The sequence below is a fragment of the Xenia sp. Carnegie-2017 genome, unplaced genomic scaffold, assembly GCF_021976095.1.
Source record: "Xenia sp. Carnegie-2017 unplaced genomic scaffold, XeniaSp_v1 HiC_scaffold_25, whole genome shotgun sequence".
NCBI lineage: Eukaryota > Metazoa > Cnidaria > Anthozoa > Malacalcyonacea > Xeniidae > Xenia > Xenia sp. Carnegie-2017.
Genome location: NW_025813488.1, coordinates 1,525,839 through 1,540,844, shown reverse-complemented (window position 1 = coordinate 1,540,844; position 15,006 = coordinate 1,525,839). Strand labels below are relative to the sequence as shown.

Sequence of the window (15,006 nt, the reverse complement as noted above, 5' to 3'; positions counted from 1 at the left end):
ATATTTGGCTCCAAATATTAAGTTAAATTGGCAATCTTGATCAACCATACTTTTTGCTTTTACACATTGTTTGTAATATGACATCAATATAATATTTTTTGTAATAAGAAACATTAATAAAAGCATAAGGATGTTACTGTAAGTAATCAGAAGGCAATAGTATATTTGGTGTAAACTTCTTATTTCACTTTTGTCTTTCTTGCCATCTTCATCGAAAGGTTGTAGCTAACAGCAAAGGTAATACAGGAAAAACATTGATGGAAACATTAAATGCTGACTAGTTTGAGTATGAGGATGATGGCCAAGTGATGAATTTATTTTGCTGTAAAGTTTGCTGAAACAAAGAGGAGAGAATAACATTTGCCAAAAATTTCTTTTGTACATTTATTACTGGATCAATGCTAAAATCATATGAATTTATGCATGTTTAAAAATATTAATTTAGTAAATGGCACTGCATATTAATTAATATAGTATTGATTTGATCATGCCTCTGGGGAAACATTTTTGTCGAAAAAAGTGCACATCATTTTTTCTCAACTAATTTGTACACTGCCCCAAATCATAGTGCATCGATGTATGTTCTGATTAAAGTAATTGGCATGAATTTTCAATTTTGTAATTGAAACTTAGATTTTGTTAAATTTTTGGGATTTGTGAGACCATGCAGCTAGGTTGCAGACTGTAGAGAGGCATGGCCTCCCACCACTAATATAGCAATCCCACAAGTTTGTTCATACTAAATATTTTGGTGCTCCTGAAACTTACTTTTGTTGCACTGCGCTTCCAGCCCCTATATTTGCTGGCTGTTAAGCTACTGCCTCCTGCTCTTTTCCATGGACATGTAATTTTATTGGGTAAAAATCAGCATTTCCCTATATAAATTATATTCTCCTGATATTCTGCCCTCCTCTCGCCTGCCTTGTGTTACTTTTGAACAGGCTTTGTGGTCACTGGACTTTCATGTATTGTACTGCCAACAGGCCAAGTTGTAAACAAATCACAAACCATTTTTGAAATTATTTTAGAACAGCTTATACTATATACTATATAAATAACACTCTAACATCAGGAATTGCAGTTGCATAAAAAAGTGCATTCTTTTTAAATGATAATTACAGAAATACATGAATGGGCAAAATGGTACAAATCTTTTTTACTAAATAGTTCATTGTTGTTTAGGATATTTGAGCTTATGTTGGCTAAATGTTTGCAACTTAACTATATGGAAATTGTATCAAAAAACAGGATTTTAAAGTGCCAATGACTCAAAGTTTTAATTCTTTTTTATTAAACTTCTCTTAAAACTGCAATGGAGTTTTTTTCAACATTATTGACTGCATTTTTTTCAACACTTATGACTTACTCTTGGAACTTGTGAAGTTTTTGTAATACATAAATTATAGAATTTGTGGTCAGTTGCTTTTTAATCAACATTACATATCTTACAACTCTATTAATTTTCACTGCTATACTATTGTTATGGGCGTAATCACAAATATGATGTGAAAGAAAGTTTGTTTATTATAAGCTACATTGAATCTTGAATATGGTGATCATAATAGACTCGCCATAAATTCTCAAAATTACATCTCACAAAGACTTCACTAGTATCAAAAGTAGGCATGCAAGCACTTATGTTGTAAGGAAAGTTTTATTAAAGTTTTGAGAGAACTTTTAATTTCAAGCAAAATTCATGTTATGGACTCTTTTAACTTATTGAAATGTTGTTCAAGTACTTGAATTTTGCAGTCATGTGTATATTAGCAGTTTTGGTGATTGTTATTGTCTGTTTTATCCATAATCATTGCACATGATTTTTTTATAATTTTCAAATACTTCTAGCTCGCAGCTACAGTGCTGAAGCTGCCCCAGAAAAAATTGATGTCTTCATAGATGATCAAAAGGTTTTGGTGGATCCTGGGACAACCATTCTCCAGGTACAGATTTATCAATTTTTTCCACAATTTTTTCCAAAATTCTTTCTCCACACGAATGATGAAAAATTTCTTCTTGCTTGTTTTCATAGTATAATGACAAGTCAAAAATAGCAGAGATAATAATTGTTAAGACTCATAGCTATAATTTTTAAGACAGTTATGATGCATAATATTTTTTCCAAACCAAAACTGACAATGACCTTGAACGTTATTTCACAATCTTAATTGATGGTGCTTGAAATACATTAGGCCTGCAGACATACGATGCAAATTACTGTTTTGATACTTTAATGCCGTCATTCAATCTGAAACCCACGCATGCCAAGGAAATAATCGATCCATTGGAAAATTACTGCTAACAAAAGAGCCTTTGTATTCAGGCAAAGTCTCAGGAAACGGCGAATCTATACCATCTAGAATGGCTACACAAAACACAATCACGCCAATTTTGAGTAAGTTGAATTGGAATACAATTTCAATGTTAGATATAACTTTAGAAAATTTAAGTTGTGATTTTGTTCATTGTTTTAGGCCAGTGTGAACACTGCCATCTATGGTTGATTTGCCCACCAAGCTGTGGGCATAAAGTCCACCTTTCTATGGTTGAGGAAAGGCTAGTAGAATGCTTGCCCTTTCAATGTCCGATATGCTTGTAAGTGAAATAATTAATATGCTTGCTGAATGAAACATAAAAACTGGTGTTGCTTGCGGGGATTTATCAATTAATGGTTCGCGATCATTACTTTTTTTCACCCTTTTTTTACTCGAGGTTTTTGTTTTCCTGCATTCAAAGCAATCAGAAATTGTAACAAATCACGTGACATAAGACGGACATGCACAAAGAACTAATAGTAGAATGAATTAGATATGTACCCACCGTGCAAAACACAGGCAACAAAGTATCCAAGTAACGAATAACACAGAAGCTGACGCACCAGAAACGATAAGAGTGAGCTCTCCATGTGAGGTGTCTTTTGAAAAGAAGCATCGTAATCCATCAATGATCCATTGACAACAATCAAAGTGAAATGTTTTACCTTTTAAGCAGAATCTGCCATTGCTCAAATGTTTGAAGCCCTCTTCACAGCGACATTTGTATGAGCCAACAAAGTTTGTGCAACGTGCATTTTTGTGACATTTATGAGTGTTTTCATCGCATTCGTCGATATCTGGAGAAAGTAAAAAGATTTTTATTCAATTCTTGGTGTGCAGTTTGCGTCATAGCCGCCATGTTGGATGATTTTCACAAAAAATTATAAATAAGTATCTAAGGTTCTCAGTGCTGAGAACTATAAGCAGGACACATAACATTGATGGTAGAGAAGATTGATCTTGTATAACAAATAAACGAGAAAATATGTTATTTACAATTGGGTATAATTATTTTGAGACAAAAATGAAAAAAGTTAAACAAAAAAGATACCTTCACAAACGTTGTCTTCATTTCATAACCCTTAGGACATTCACACAAATAAGGTGTATTGATGCATTTTGACCGAAATGGACATCCATATATGCCCATTAAACATTCGTTGATATCTAAGTTTAAAAAAATTGATATATTAACCTCAGGATGAGCAATACCAAGTTGGTATGACAGTAATACCTGTGCACACTGTTCCATTTCCGTAAAATCCTTTATCAAAGGTGCATTGATAAGATCCAAAAGTGTTGTTGCACATTGCATTGATAGAACATGGACGTAATTCTTCACATTCATCGATATCTACAAGATCATACATTCATATTGTTTATGGTCATAAATGAACATCGAGGTAAATTATGAATAGACAAAAGTTTTACAATTGCAGTTTATTCCATCACCCGTGAAACCTGGATTACATCCGTGACATTTGTATGATCCAGGTAGATTTGTACAGTTGGCTATGGGTGAGCATTTTGAAATGTCGGAAATCTTCTTTTGTTCTTAACTCTTTTTCTTTATTCTTGCTCTTATTTCAATTCAATGGTTATGTCACAAGCTTCCTTGATTGCTTTTTATTCAATCTTTCGATCGTCTTTGCTTTCATTATGCTTATTTCGTTTGTGTAAAACAGGCTTAATTACCAAAATCAATCGTACTTGACAATTCCTTAACAGATACAAACCAACACATTTTCCGTTATCCCTCTTTAGAGCCGGTAAACAAACGCACTTAAATCCATATTTTAAATTGAAACATTCTTCGCCAGCAGGATGTGAACAGTTATGAAGTTGACGCATACATTCGTCGACATCTGGAAATTTGTAAAGAAAGAGAATGGAATTTTGTTCAAATGTATTTATTGTAAATATAAATTACTGGCGTAGTATTAATGTATTACAGGCATAGTATTAATGTATGCACAAACATTTTTTGTGCCTGAAACAACGACATGTCATACAAAGTCTCAAAGAAAACTACGCATTTGAAAACAATAATACACAAACGGATATTGCAGTGACTGCACATCAGAAATCAAATGTAAGAAACTCAGTTCAACTTAAGACCATTGCACAGAATAGACATTTAACAGAAGGCCCACTCGGCTAAAATCGTGCCATATTTTTCACTATGCATGCGTGACTTCCCAGCAAGATACTTTCACATAATCAATATGGAATAGTATTGTACGAGAATAATAGTTTACTAACAATTTAGGCTTAAAGCAATATTTAACCGAACTTTTTACAAAGAGTTATCATCATGCGAAGAAGATAAGGTTCCAAGCTTTTGCAAAACGATATATTTGTGAAAACATATTTTCTATTGCGATCTAGCGAAAGTATCTTGCTGGAAAGCGTGTCTGTTTAGAATTTGCTTCAAAAAAATTGGGGGACACGAACGTCAAAGATTCCAACACCAGTCGACGTTCTGTTAAAATACCTAATCTGTGACCATTGTCTTGTAAAACATTCCTGTTTACAGATGCATTCTTTGTAGGGCTGTTCACCTGTGTAGCTCTGAATAAAGAGTTCTTTATCTTTAGTGTCCACCGTAACAAGAAAGATTTAAGAACACAAGACTCCAACTACTTTTATATTATTATTAAGTTAAAGAAAGCTATTAGAAAGAATTATCAGCATACTATAAACTTATCTGTCTACGACAACATAACGCAATTCTATCTACATAACGCAAACATAAAGATTGAATCTTTATGATGATGGTGTTTATGCTAAAAAGGTGTAAAGTCACATTTAACTGAAGTTAATTGCAACATATTCACGTCAGTGATGTTTTCTGTACGTGCAAATATCTAAAAGTGTACGGAACCAGAAGTATAAGGTTAACAACAATGTACTTCTAAATCAATTCATAATCATGTATGCTTGTTATTAAAGACGTTTTTATTTTTCATAAAAGAACTTTCAGTGCAGCACAATAATTGGAATAATCCTCGTTTGACGCCAGGAAATACTCGTTAATTAAAATAATTTGATCACCATCACAAATTCATTCATTGCAGAGTACCCCATCCTTCTTCATTAACTTATTTCTATTCTATGCATTATGGTCGTGATTTCATCATCAAAGAACTACATATATAAAGATTAAATATTAATTAAGACATACATAGATTCCATATTGAAGAAAAATAAAAACACCAGCTAACTTAACAATTTAGAGCAAACCACACACTATTAACGCGATAAAGTGATCTGTCTGAGAAACTGGCGTTCATCAAACTAAACTAGGGTCATACAAAGGCCTCTCATTTTCAAAAATCTGCAGTTCTAATTGTAAAAGATTTTAATAATTTTACAAGGATTTACAAAAGATTTTCAATTTAAATGTGACCTGACGTAGCCTATTTTGAAAAACGCAGAATCTCACAATTTGGAAATGAAAGAAACATCTCTTACTTTGTAATCCTGCTGTCGTCTGGATAATCCATAAAGACTTGTTTTGCTTGAAAAGATTTCTCAATTAGTGGGTCTTGATCATCACTTTTTACTTTTTTTTTACTCGAAGTTTTTGTGTTCCTGCATTCAAAGTAATCGGAAATTGTCACAAATCACATCACGTGATGTTTTTTATTTATTTACTTTTATTTAAAGACGGTAGTATCTCAATTTGGATCCTAAAATACAACTACATATAAAAAATAAAAAAGTTGATAGCCGTGTGATAAAATAAAATTAAAAAGGATACTACATCTAGGTATAAAATAAAAAGTAATAAACAAAAAAAACAACAAAGTATGAGTTATTTAAAAATAAAAATATTAAATATATAAAGTTTATGCTGCAATGGATATTTTCTTTTATTTTTTTTGTGTGACCGACATGAACGAAGAACGGATAATAAGATGTTAACTCACCGTGCTAAACAAAGGCAACAAAGTATCCAAATAACGAATAATATAAAAGCTGACGCGCCAGAAATGATTAAAGTCCCCTGACCGATCTCTCCATTCGAGATTTCTGTAGAAAAATGACCATCGTAATCCATCAACGATCCATTGACAACAATCAGATTTCAATATTTTACCTTTAAAACAGTATCTTCCATTGCTCATGTGTTTGAAGCCATCTTTACAGCGACATTTGTATGTGCCAACAAAATTTGTGCAACGTGCATTTTTGTGACATTTATGAATTTCTTCATAGCATTCGTTGATATCTGGAGAAAGTAAGACGATTGTCATTCTATTCATTGCGAGCACGCTACGCCATAGCCTTCATGTTGGATGAATTTGTCAAAAAATTTTCTGGCTAATGTCATCCAACATGGCGAAATTTATGCTCTTCATTTGCTCTCATGGATGCAGCAGTACATCACCTATAGCATATGATAGTAAAATGGGACACCTAAGTATAAATAACACGAAAACGCATTATAAGAAGAATGATAAACTAAAGAATATGGGGGTTAGCAGGGACTTGGGAGGATGACACGAGAGTATAAAGATTACATAGGATGACAGAAAACTTGGATCCTTTGAACATAAATACAATGCACAAATAGCTACATACGATATACTAATTACGTATAATACAATTGTTAGGGATGATTGTTGCCAATTGAGATATGGACTCATAATAAGGATAGTGCCTGGAAATTTTATTTGCAATGGTGAAAAACCAATAAACTCTAGGTAGTTGTTAAAAGAACAGTTAACGAGTTAAACTGCCAAATTCTTGTGTTGTAAAATAACAATTCAGAACTACCTAAGCTACGGGTGAAAGTTTTCTTCTCATATATGCTTTAGAGGGCGATAATTACATTTTTCATCGCAATAAAAATTTTGTTTTGTATAATGGAAATGGTCAGCAGTAAACATACATCGAATCAAGTACAAAAGGCATTTACGTATTACAATACACAGGAGCCTGCGAGGTAAAGAGAATATTTACACAAACTTTTAAAATTGAGGACAGAGAAGATCGATCTTGGATAAAGAACAAATACCTCAGATGCTATTTTATTTAACAACTAGGAAAGATACAAATAAAAGATAGATTGTTTTAGACAAAATGATGAAAGTTAAACATAAAAGATACCTTCACAAACGTTGTCTTCCATTTCGTAACCCTTGGGACATTTGCACGTATAAGAACCAGGTGTATTGATGCATTTTGATAGATATGGACATCCGTGGGTGTGCATTGAGCATTCGTTGATATCTAGGTATAACAACAACAATATGTTATAGTAAGAACAAGCAATACCAAGTTGGTATGACAGTAATACCTGTGCACACTGCTCCATTTCCATAAAATCCTTTATTGCAAGTGCATTGATAAGATCCAAAAGTGTTGTTGCACATTGCATTGATAGAACATGGACGTAGTTCTTCACATTCATCGATATCTACAAGATCATACATACATCTTGTTTATGGTCATAAATGAACATCGAGAAAAATTATGAATAGACAAAAGTTTTACCATTGCAGTTTATTCCATCGCCCGTGAATCCTGGGTCACATCCGTGGCAATTGTATGATCCAGGTAGATTCGTACAGTTGGCATAGATTGAGCATTTTGAATTGTCGGAACATTCATTTATGTCTTGAATATAAGGAAAGACTTTCATTGCTTTGACAGAATAAATAATCGGACAGTAGGATTGGAAGGGTGAGAGGAAAGTTGAATATTGTAGTGCTCTTTCAAATAAATTAATTATTAAATAATTAATAAGTCAATTAATGCTCAGAACATATTGGCCAGGAGAAAGAGGGAGTGTCTAAAGGTTTAAGGACATGTCATGTTTTCTTGCAGAAAATTAAACAACTAATAAGGTGGTACGTTCTTTCCGTCAAATTAATTAATTATAATTAAATGTTCTTTTAAACAAATACTATAAGGAACGTGCCTCCTGAGTATGGAGGATGGAGGTTACTTAGGTCATATTAAGCTTTTTCGAGCATAATTCGGCCATTAATTTGAGCATGGTACCGAAAGGCACAAGAAAATGAAAATGTTCCCTTCGTTTGTTCTTCATGAATTTTGCAAGAATGTTTTAGAAGTTATCAAACAATAAACTTAAATCATCGGTGGTTTTGGAGTCAACGCAATAGCGTTGATGAAATATTCTTTTGTATCACACCTCCAAACTGGATGACATGAAAAACACCATTTTCTTATACTGTTGTGATGAAAATAAAGTTGCCTACCCTGACATACTCTGCCATTGTTATATTGCTTGAATCCAGGATTGCAGTGACATTCATAACCACGTTTTGGTAAATTCTTGCATTTTGCATTGGGATCACAATCATGTCTCCCAGTTTTGCATTCATCAAGATCTATGAATAAAGTTGTCTTAACTTTGTTGAGGAAAGGAAGATAGAGAATGACAACAAAGAAGATCATTACCTACACATTTATATGTTTGGAGTTCGTTGAAATGCATCTCTCAAATTTCATATTACAGACAGGAGGCTTAACTTTGCATTTATCAATGGCTATACATGAAAAAAATATTAATATTATAAACATTGGGAATGTAATGCCTGCTTCTTAGCACGAGTAAAAATAAGCCCGAATCACAAATCTTCCATTTCTTTTAGTTAAAAAAACAAAGACACTGAAATCTTCTTCTGTTCTTAACTCTTTTTCTTTATTCTTGCTCTTATTTCAATGGTGATGTCACAAGCTTCGTTAATTGCTTTTTTTCAATCTTTCCTCTTTTCTTGTACTTATGCTTATTTCTCTCGTGTAAACCAGGCTTAATTACTAATGTCATTAGAATTTAAGAATTCTTTAATTAAATGATACAAACCAACACATTTTCCCTTTTCTCTTTTTAGACCAGGAAAACAAACACACTTGAATCCTCCCTTTTTGTTAAAACATTCTTCTCCAGCAGCTGGTAAACAATTATGTTTATTACGACCACATTCATCGATATCTGAAAATTATTAAAGCAAGAGAGTATGGAGTTTTATCTAAAATGTACATAGCGTTAATTGCCATATTACTGTTGAAATTTTATATTAAAGACAGTTTATGTAGCCTATTCGTTTAAAAATATACGGCGAGTTGTTTCATGGCGATATTTTCGAAATATAAAACGAAATGTAACAACACTTATAAAAAAACTTGACAAGAGATATGACCTGTGTCTGGAAAAGAGACAGTCATAATGATGGAATGCAAGAAAAAGCATTTTGAAATTAACAAGTAAGCATTGTTTTTGCCTTTTTTTTAGTTACATTAGCGATGTGTACATAAGTTCTTAAGATGTTGAGCCATTATTATAATAACCTCTGTTTATACAGTTACATATACGGCTCAGTGACCAGCTAAATTACAACAAAATGCATTGCACAGAGCGCATGCTTTAGCTGAGCATTGTCGAGTATGCTGCATCTACTGTTCAATGCACTAATCAATGTTGAGGTATAAGCTTTGGTTACAACAGAACAAAGTTAATCTTAATCGCCATTAAAGCTTCATTCAAACGAACTCAACATGTTGAGTATACATTGTTGAGAACATGTTTAGTCAATACATTGAGAGCGTTTGCACGTAGGCTAGCTTACGAAGAACGTTTAAACAAGTTCAAACTTCTCTCAACAACGCCCAACACTGCTCAATACCAGTCAACACAGTTCGATACCTTTTACCACTTTTCAACCACAGTATAGTGGATGTACAGTAAAGCCACTGCATTGAAGTTTTTGAGCCATGCATTTCTTATTACGCATATGATTACCATATTGGCAGCCATTCAATTGCTTTTTTCACAAATAGGAATAATGAAATGGCTAAGTATTGCCAGTAATCTTATTAAATGCACAGCAGCCAGCTGCACACGAAGTGGGCCTATTGCATATTTCCTATACTATGCCCCAACAGATTGTGAAAATGCTCTGAACACGTTGAGAGAGTTTGTGCTAAGCCTTATTAGAATGGTAAGAAAAGCAATCTTATAAATGCATAGAAAGTGGTAAAATTTCTTTACCAGATTACTATGGTAACAACATAGGTTCATTATTGTCTATGTTATAGTTATGTTACAATCTTAGGAGCAGTAAAGCTATTGACTTGGGCTTGAAAAAAAGATATGTAAAACAGGGTGTCTCAAAAAACTTCACATCTTTGAAATCAGCCGATATTTAGAAATTTGCATATTTAGATATTGGCGGATTACTAATTTGTCTGTAGGCTAAGAAAAAGTTGTTTGATTTTAAGTGGGATATCTATTCCTCTCACTAAGTCGAGTGTCTTGGTGACATTTGCGTTCCTTACGCTCCTTTACCTTAGAATTTCCCATCTTGTTTTTCTAACTCATACAGCATAAAAAATAAGGAACGAATTTAAAGTTCAAACTTGGAAAACCAAGCACTTCATGAGTTCTGAGCATCGTGCATTTCAACAGTAGATAGATCGTATGCTACTTAATGGCATAAATGATCTAAATGAAAATATTTAAAAAGTCCGGAATGGCAATAACTAGAAACTAATAATGTCTAGATTTAACAAGCCTAACAAAAGCACGGGCCTGTAGGCTTCAGTCTAGTTAGCCTACTGAGTAATCCATCACTGGATTCAGAAGACTACCGGTAAACACAAATTGAACCGAGTTTCTTATACCTGTGATTTGTAATTTGCAGTAGTTGCAATATACGTATGTGAACATTGTTGTTTTCAAATATATTTGCACGTCTTTGTGTTATTTAAAAATCATGTAGAATTTAATGTTGGCTGATTTCAAAGTTGAGCAGTTTTGTCATGCACCCCGTAGAGTATAAACAGTCGTTTAGTGGATTTCCCGTGTTTACAACTTACCAAGACAGACCTTTTTCTTCTTTTTATTGATCAGAATTTCTTTGCATTTGTATCCTTTGAAACAAATAAGGCCCCAAACACAAGATCTCACTCGCAAAACAGAACATACAACAAAGAAAGACTCAAAACATAGAACAATTAATAAAAATTTAAAATTCATTTTTGCTAGTTTGTATCAAGAACGCATCTCCATTAAAGACCAAACTTTATTTGCACGCAACCAATTAACTTTGCCCATAATTGATGACGACGGCAGTATTAATTACGTTTCATTATCAGCTAAAGCAAAAGTAAGATGTCAAAATGGTGACGTGGTCTCCATACGTAACGCATGACTACGGTATGAGTAAAAAATGTATGCCTCTCAGATGCGAATTATTCTGTCAGTTTTGGTAATCGCAACAAAAACTTAAAGACGCTAGAGCTAAACCTCCGTACGTATTTAATTTGTCAATAAATTTTTGCTATTGCCAAACATGAAGATCGTATCTTCACAATGCAATCATGGAAATTGAATCTTCATAATGCTGGCGTTTATGCTAATAAAGATGCAAAGTCAATATTAACTAAAGTTAATTGCAACGTTTTCACGTCAGTGATGTTTTCTGTACGTGCAAACATCTAAAAGTGTACGGAACCAGAAGTATAAGGTTAACAACAATGTACTTCTAAATTATTTCATAATCATGTAATCTTGTTATTGAAGACGTTTTTATTTTTCATAAAAGAACTTTCAGTGCAGCACAGTAATTGGAATAATCCTCGTTTGACGCCAGAAAATACCATCACAAATTCATTCATTGCCGAGTTCCCCATCCTTCTTCATTAACTTATTTCTATTCTATGCTTTATGGTCTTGATTTCATCATCAAAGAACTACAGATATAGAGATTGAAATATTAATTAAGACATACATAGATTCCACATTGAAGAAAAATGAAAACGCCAGCTGACTTAAAAATTTTGATCAAACCACGCACTATTAACGAGATAAAGTGATCTTGCTGAGACTGAACTAGCGTTGATCAAACTAAACAAGGGTCATACAAAGGCCTCTCATTTTCTAAATTCTGCAGTTCTAATTGTAAAAGATTTTAATAATTTTACAAGGATTTACAAAAGATTTTCTATTTAAATGTGACCTGACGTAGCTTATTTTGAAAAACGCTGAATCCCACAATTTGGAAATGAAAGAAACATATCTTACTTTGTGTTCCTGCTGTCTTCTGGATAATACATAAAGACTTGTTTTCCTTGAGAAGATTTCTCAATTAGTGGTTCTTGATCATCACTTTTTACTTTTTTTTTACTCGAAGTTTTTGTGTTCCTGCATTCAAAGTAATCGGAAATTGTCACAAATCACATCACGTGATGTTTTTTATTTATTTACATTTATTTAAAGACGGTAGTATCTCAATTTGGATCCTAAAATACAACTACATATAAAAAATAAAAAAGTTGATAGCCGTGTGATAAAATAAAATTAAAAAGGATACTGCATCTAGGTATAAAATAAAAAATAATAAACAAAAAAAACAACAAAGTATGAGTTATTTAAAAATAAAAATATTAAATATATAAAGTTTATGCATGCAATGGATATTTTCTTTTATTTTTTTGTTTGACCGACATGTACGAAGAACGAATAATAAGATGTTGACTCACCGTGCTAAACAAAGGCAACAAAGTATCCAAATAACGAATAATATAAAAGCTGACGCGCCAGAAATGATTAAAGTCAACTGACTGATCTCTCCATTCGAGATTTCTATAGAAAAATGACCATCGTAATCCATCATCGGTCCATTGACAACAATCAGATTTCAATATTTTACCTTTAAAACAGTATCTTCCATTGCTCATGTGTTTGAAGCCATCTTTACAGCGACATTTGTATGTGCCAACAAAGTTTGTGCAACGTGCATTTTTGTGGCATTTATGAGTGTTTTCATCGCATTCGTCGATATCTGGAGAAAGTAAAAAGATTGACATTCAATTCATGGTGTGTATATTTTACGTCATATCCGCCATGTTGGATGATTTTGTCAGAAAATTTTTCTTTCTAAGGTCATCCAACATGGCGAAATTTTTGCTCTTCATTTGCTCTCATAGATGTAGCAGTATATCATCTACGGCATATGATAGTAAAATGGGACACCTAAGTATAAAAAACATGAAAACGTATTACAAGTAGAATGATGTACTACAGAATATGGGGGTTACCAGGGACTTGGGAGGATGACACGAGAGTATAAAGATTACATAGGATGACAGAAAACTTGGATACTTTGTACATAAATACAATGCACAAATAGCTACATACGATATACTAATTATGTATAATGAAATTGTTAGGGATAATTGTTGCCAATTGAGATATGGACTCATCATAAGGATAGTGCTTGGAAATTTTATTTGCAATGGTGAAAATCCAATAAAACCTAGGTAGTTTGCTAAAAGAAATGTTAACGAGTTAAACTGTCAAATTCTTATGTTGTAAAATAACAATTCAGAACTACCTAAGCTACCGGCGATATTTTTCTTCTCATATATGCTTTATAGGGCGATCATTGCATTTTACATCACAATAAAATTTTTGTTTTGTATAATGAAAATGGTCAGCAGTAAACATACATCTCAGCAAGTACAAAAGACATTTACGTATCGCAATTTACAGCAGCCTGCGAGGTAAAGAGAATATTTACACAAACTTAGTAACAGCATTAAAGAAAAACATAAAAAAGATATAAAAAAGATATACTTAGCATAATATAATACATAAATATCTGAGTTTCTCAGTTCAAACAATTATAAACAAAACACATAAAATTGACGATAGAGAAGATCGATCTTGGATAAAGAACAAATACTTGAGATGCTATATTATTTTACAATTGGGAAAGATACAAATAAAAGATAGATTGTTTTAGACAAAATGATGAAAGTTAAACATAAAAGATACCTTCACAAACGTTGTCTTCCATTTCGTAACCCTTGGGACATTTGCACGTATAAGAACCAGGTGTATTGATGCATTTTGATTGATATGGACATCTGTGGGTGCGCATTGAGCATTCGTTGATATCTAGGTATAATAACAAGTTAACAACAGTATGTTATAGTCATAACAAGCAATACCAAGTTGGTATGACAGTAATACCTGTGCACACTGCTCCATTTCCATAAAATCCTTTATTGCAAGTGCATTGATAAGATCCAAAAGTGTTGTTGCACAATGCATTGATAGAGCATGGACGTAGTTCTTCACATTCATCGATATCTACACGATTATAGTTACATATTATTTATGGTCATAAATGGACATCGAGAAAAATTATGGATAGACAAAAGTCTTACCATTGCAGTTTATTCCATCACCCGTGAAACCTGGGTCACATCCGTGGCAATTGTATGATCCAGGTAGATTTGTACAGTTTGCATAGTATGAGCATTTTGAATTGTCGGAACATTCATTTATGTCTTGAATATAAGAAAAGACCTGTATTGCTTTGACAGAACAGCACATTAGTCAGTAGTATAGGAAGGGTACTATGGTACCGAAAGGCACAGGAAAATGAAAATATTTCCTTCGTTCGTTCTTCATGAATTTTGCAAGAAATCTTTTAAAAGTTATTAAAAAATAAACTTATATCATCGGTGGTTTTGGAGTCAACGCAATATCGTTGATGAAATATTCTTTTGTATCACACTTCCAAACTGGATAACATGAAAAACACCATTTTCTTATACTTTTGTGATGAAAATAAAGTTGCCTACCCTGACATACTCTGCCATTGTTATATTGCTTGAAACCAGGTTTGCAGTGACATTCATAACCACGTTT

The 15,006-nt window shown here is 32.9% G+C and overlaps 1 protein-coding gene across 1 annotated transcript; it reads right to left on the bottom strand.

The window, feature by feature from the left end:
- Positions 1 to 2,946: 2,946 nt before the first annotated feature.
- On the bottom strand, positions 2,947 to 14,395 carry LOC124453416 (fibrillin-1-like). The gene is made up of 12 exons (XM_047004237.1): positions 14,323 to 14,395; positions 14,125 to 14,247; positions 12,998 to 13,129; positions 12,828 to 12,930; positions 12,370 to 12,489; positions 9,636 to 9,673; positions 9,151 to 9,279; positions 8,543 to 8,674; positions 7,815 to 7,937; positions 7,618 to 7,737; positions 3,364 to 3,479; positions 2,947 to 3,109 (listed from the first exon to the last, which is right to left on the bottom strand). Exons 2-12 carry the CDS (start codon positions 14,228 to 14,230, stop codon positions 3,002 to 3,004), a joined length of 1,227 nt encoding a protein of 408 aa, XP_046860193.1. The 5' UTR covers positions 14,231 to 14,247; positions 14,323 to 14,395; the 3' UTR covers positions 2,947 to 3,001.
- Between the last annotated feature and the right edge of the window lie 611 nt (positions 14,396 to 15,006).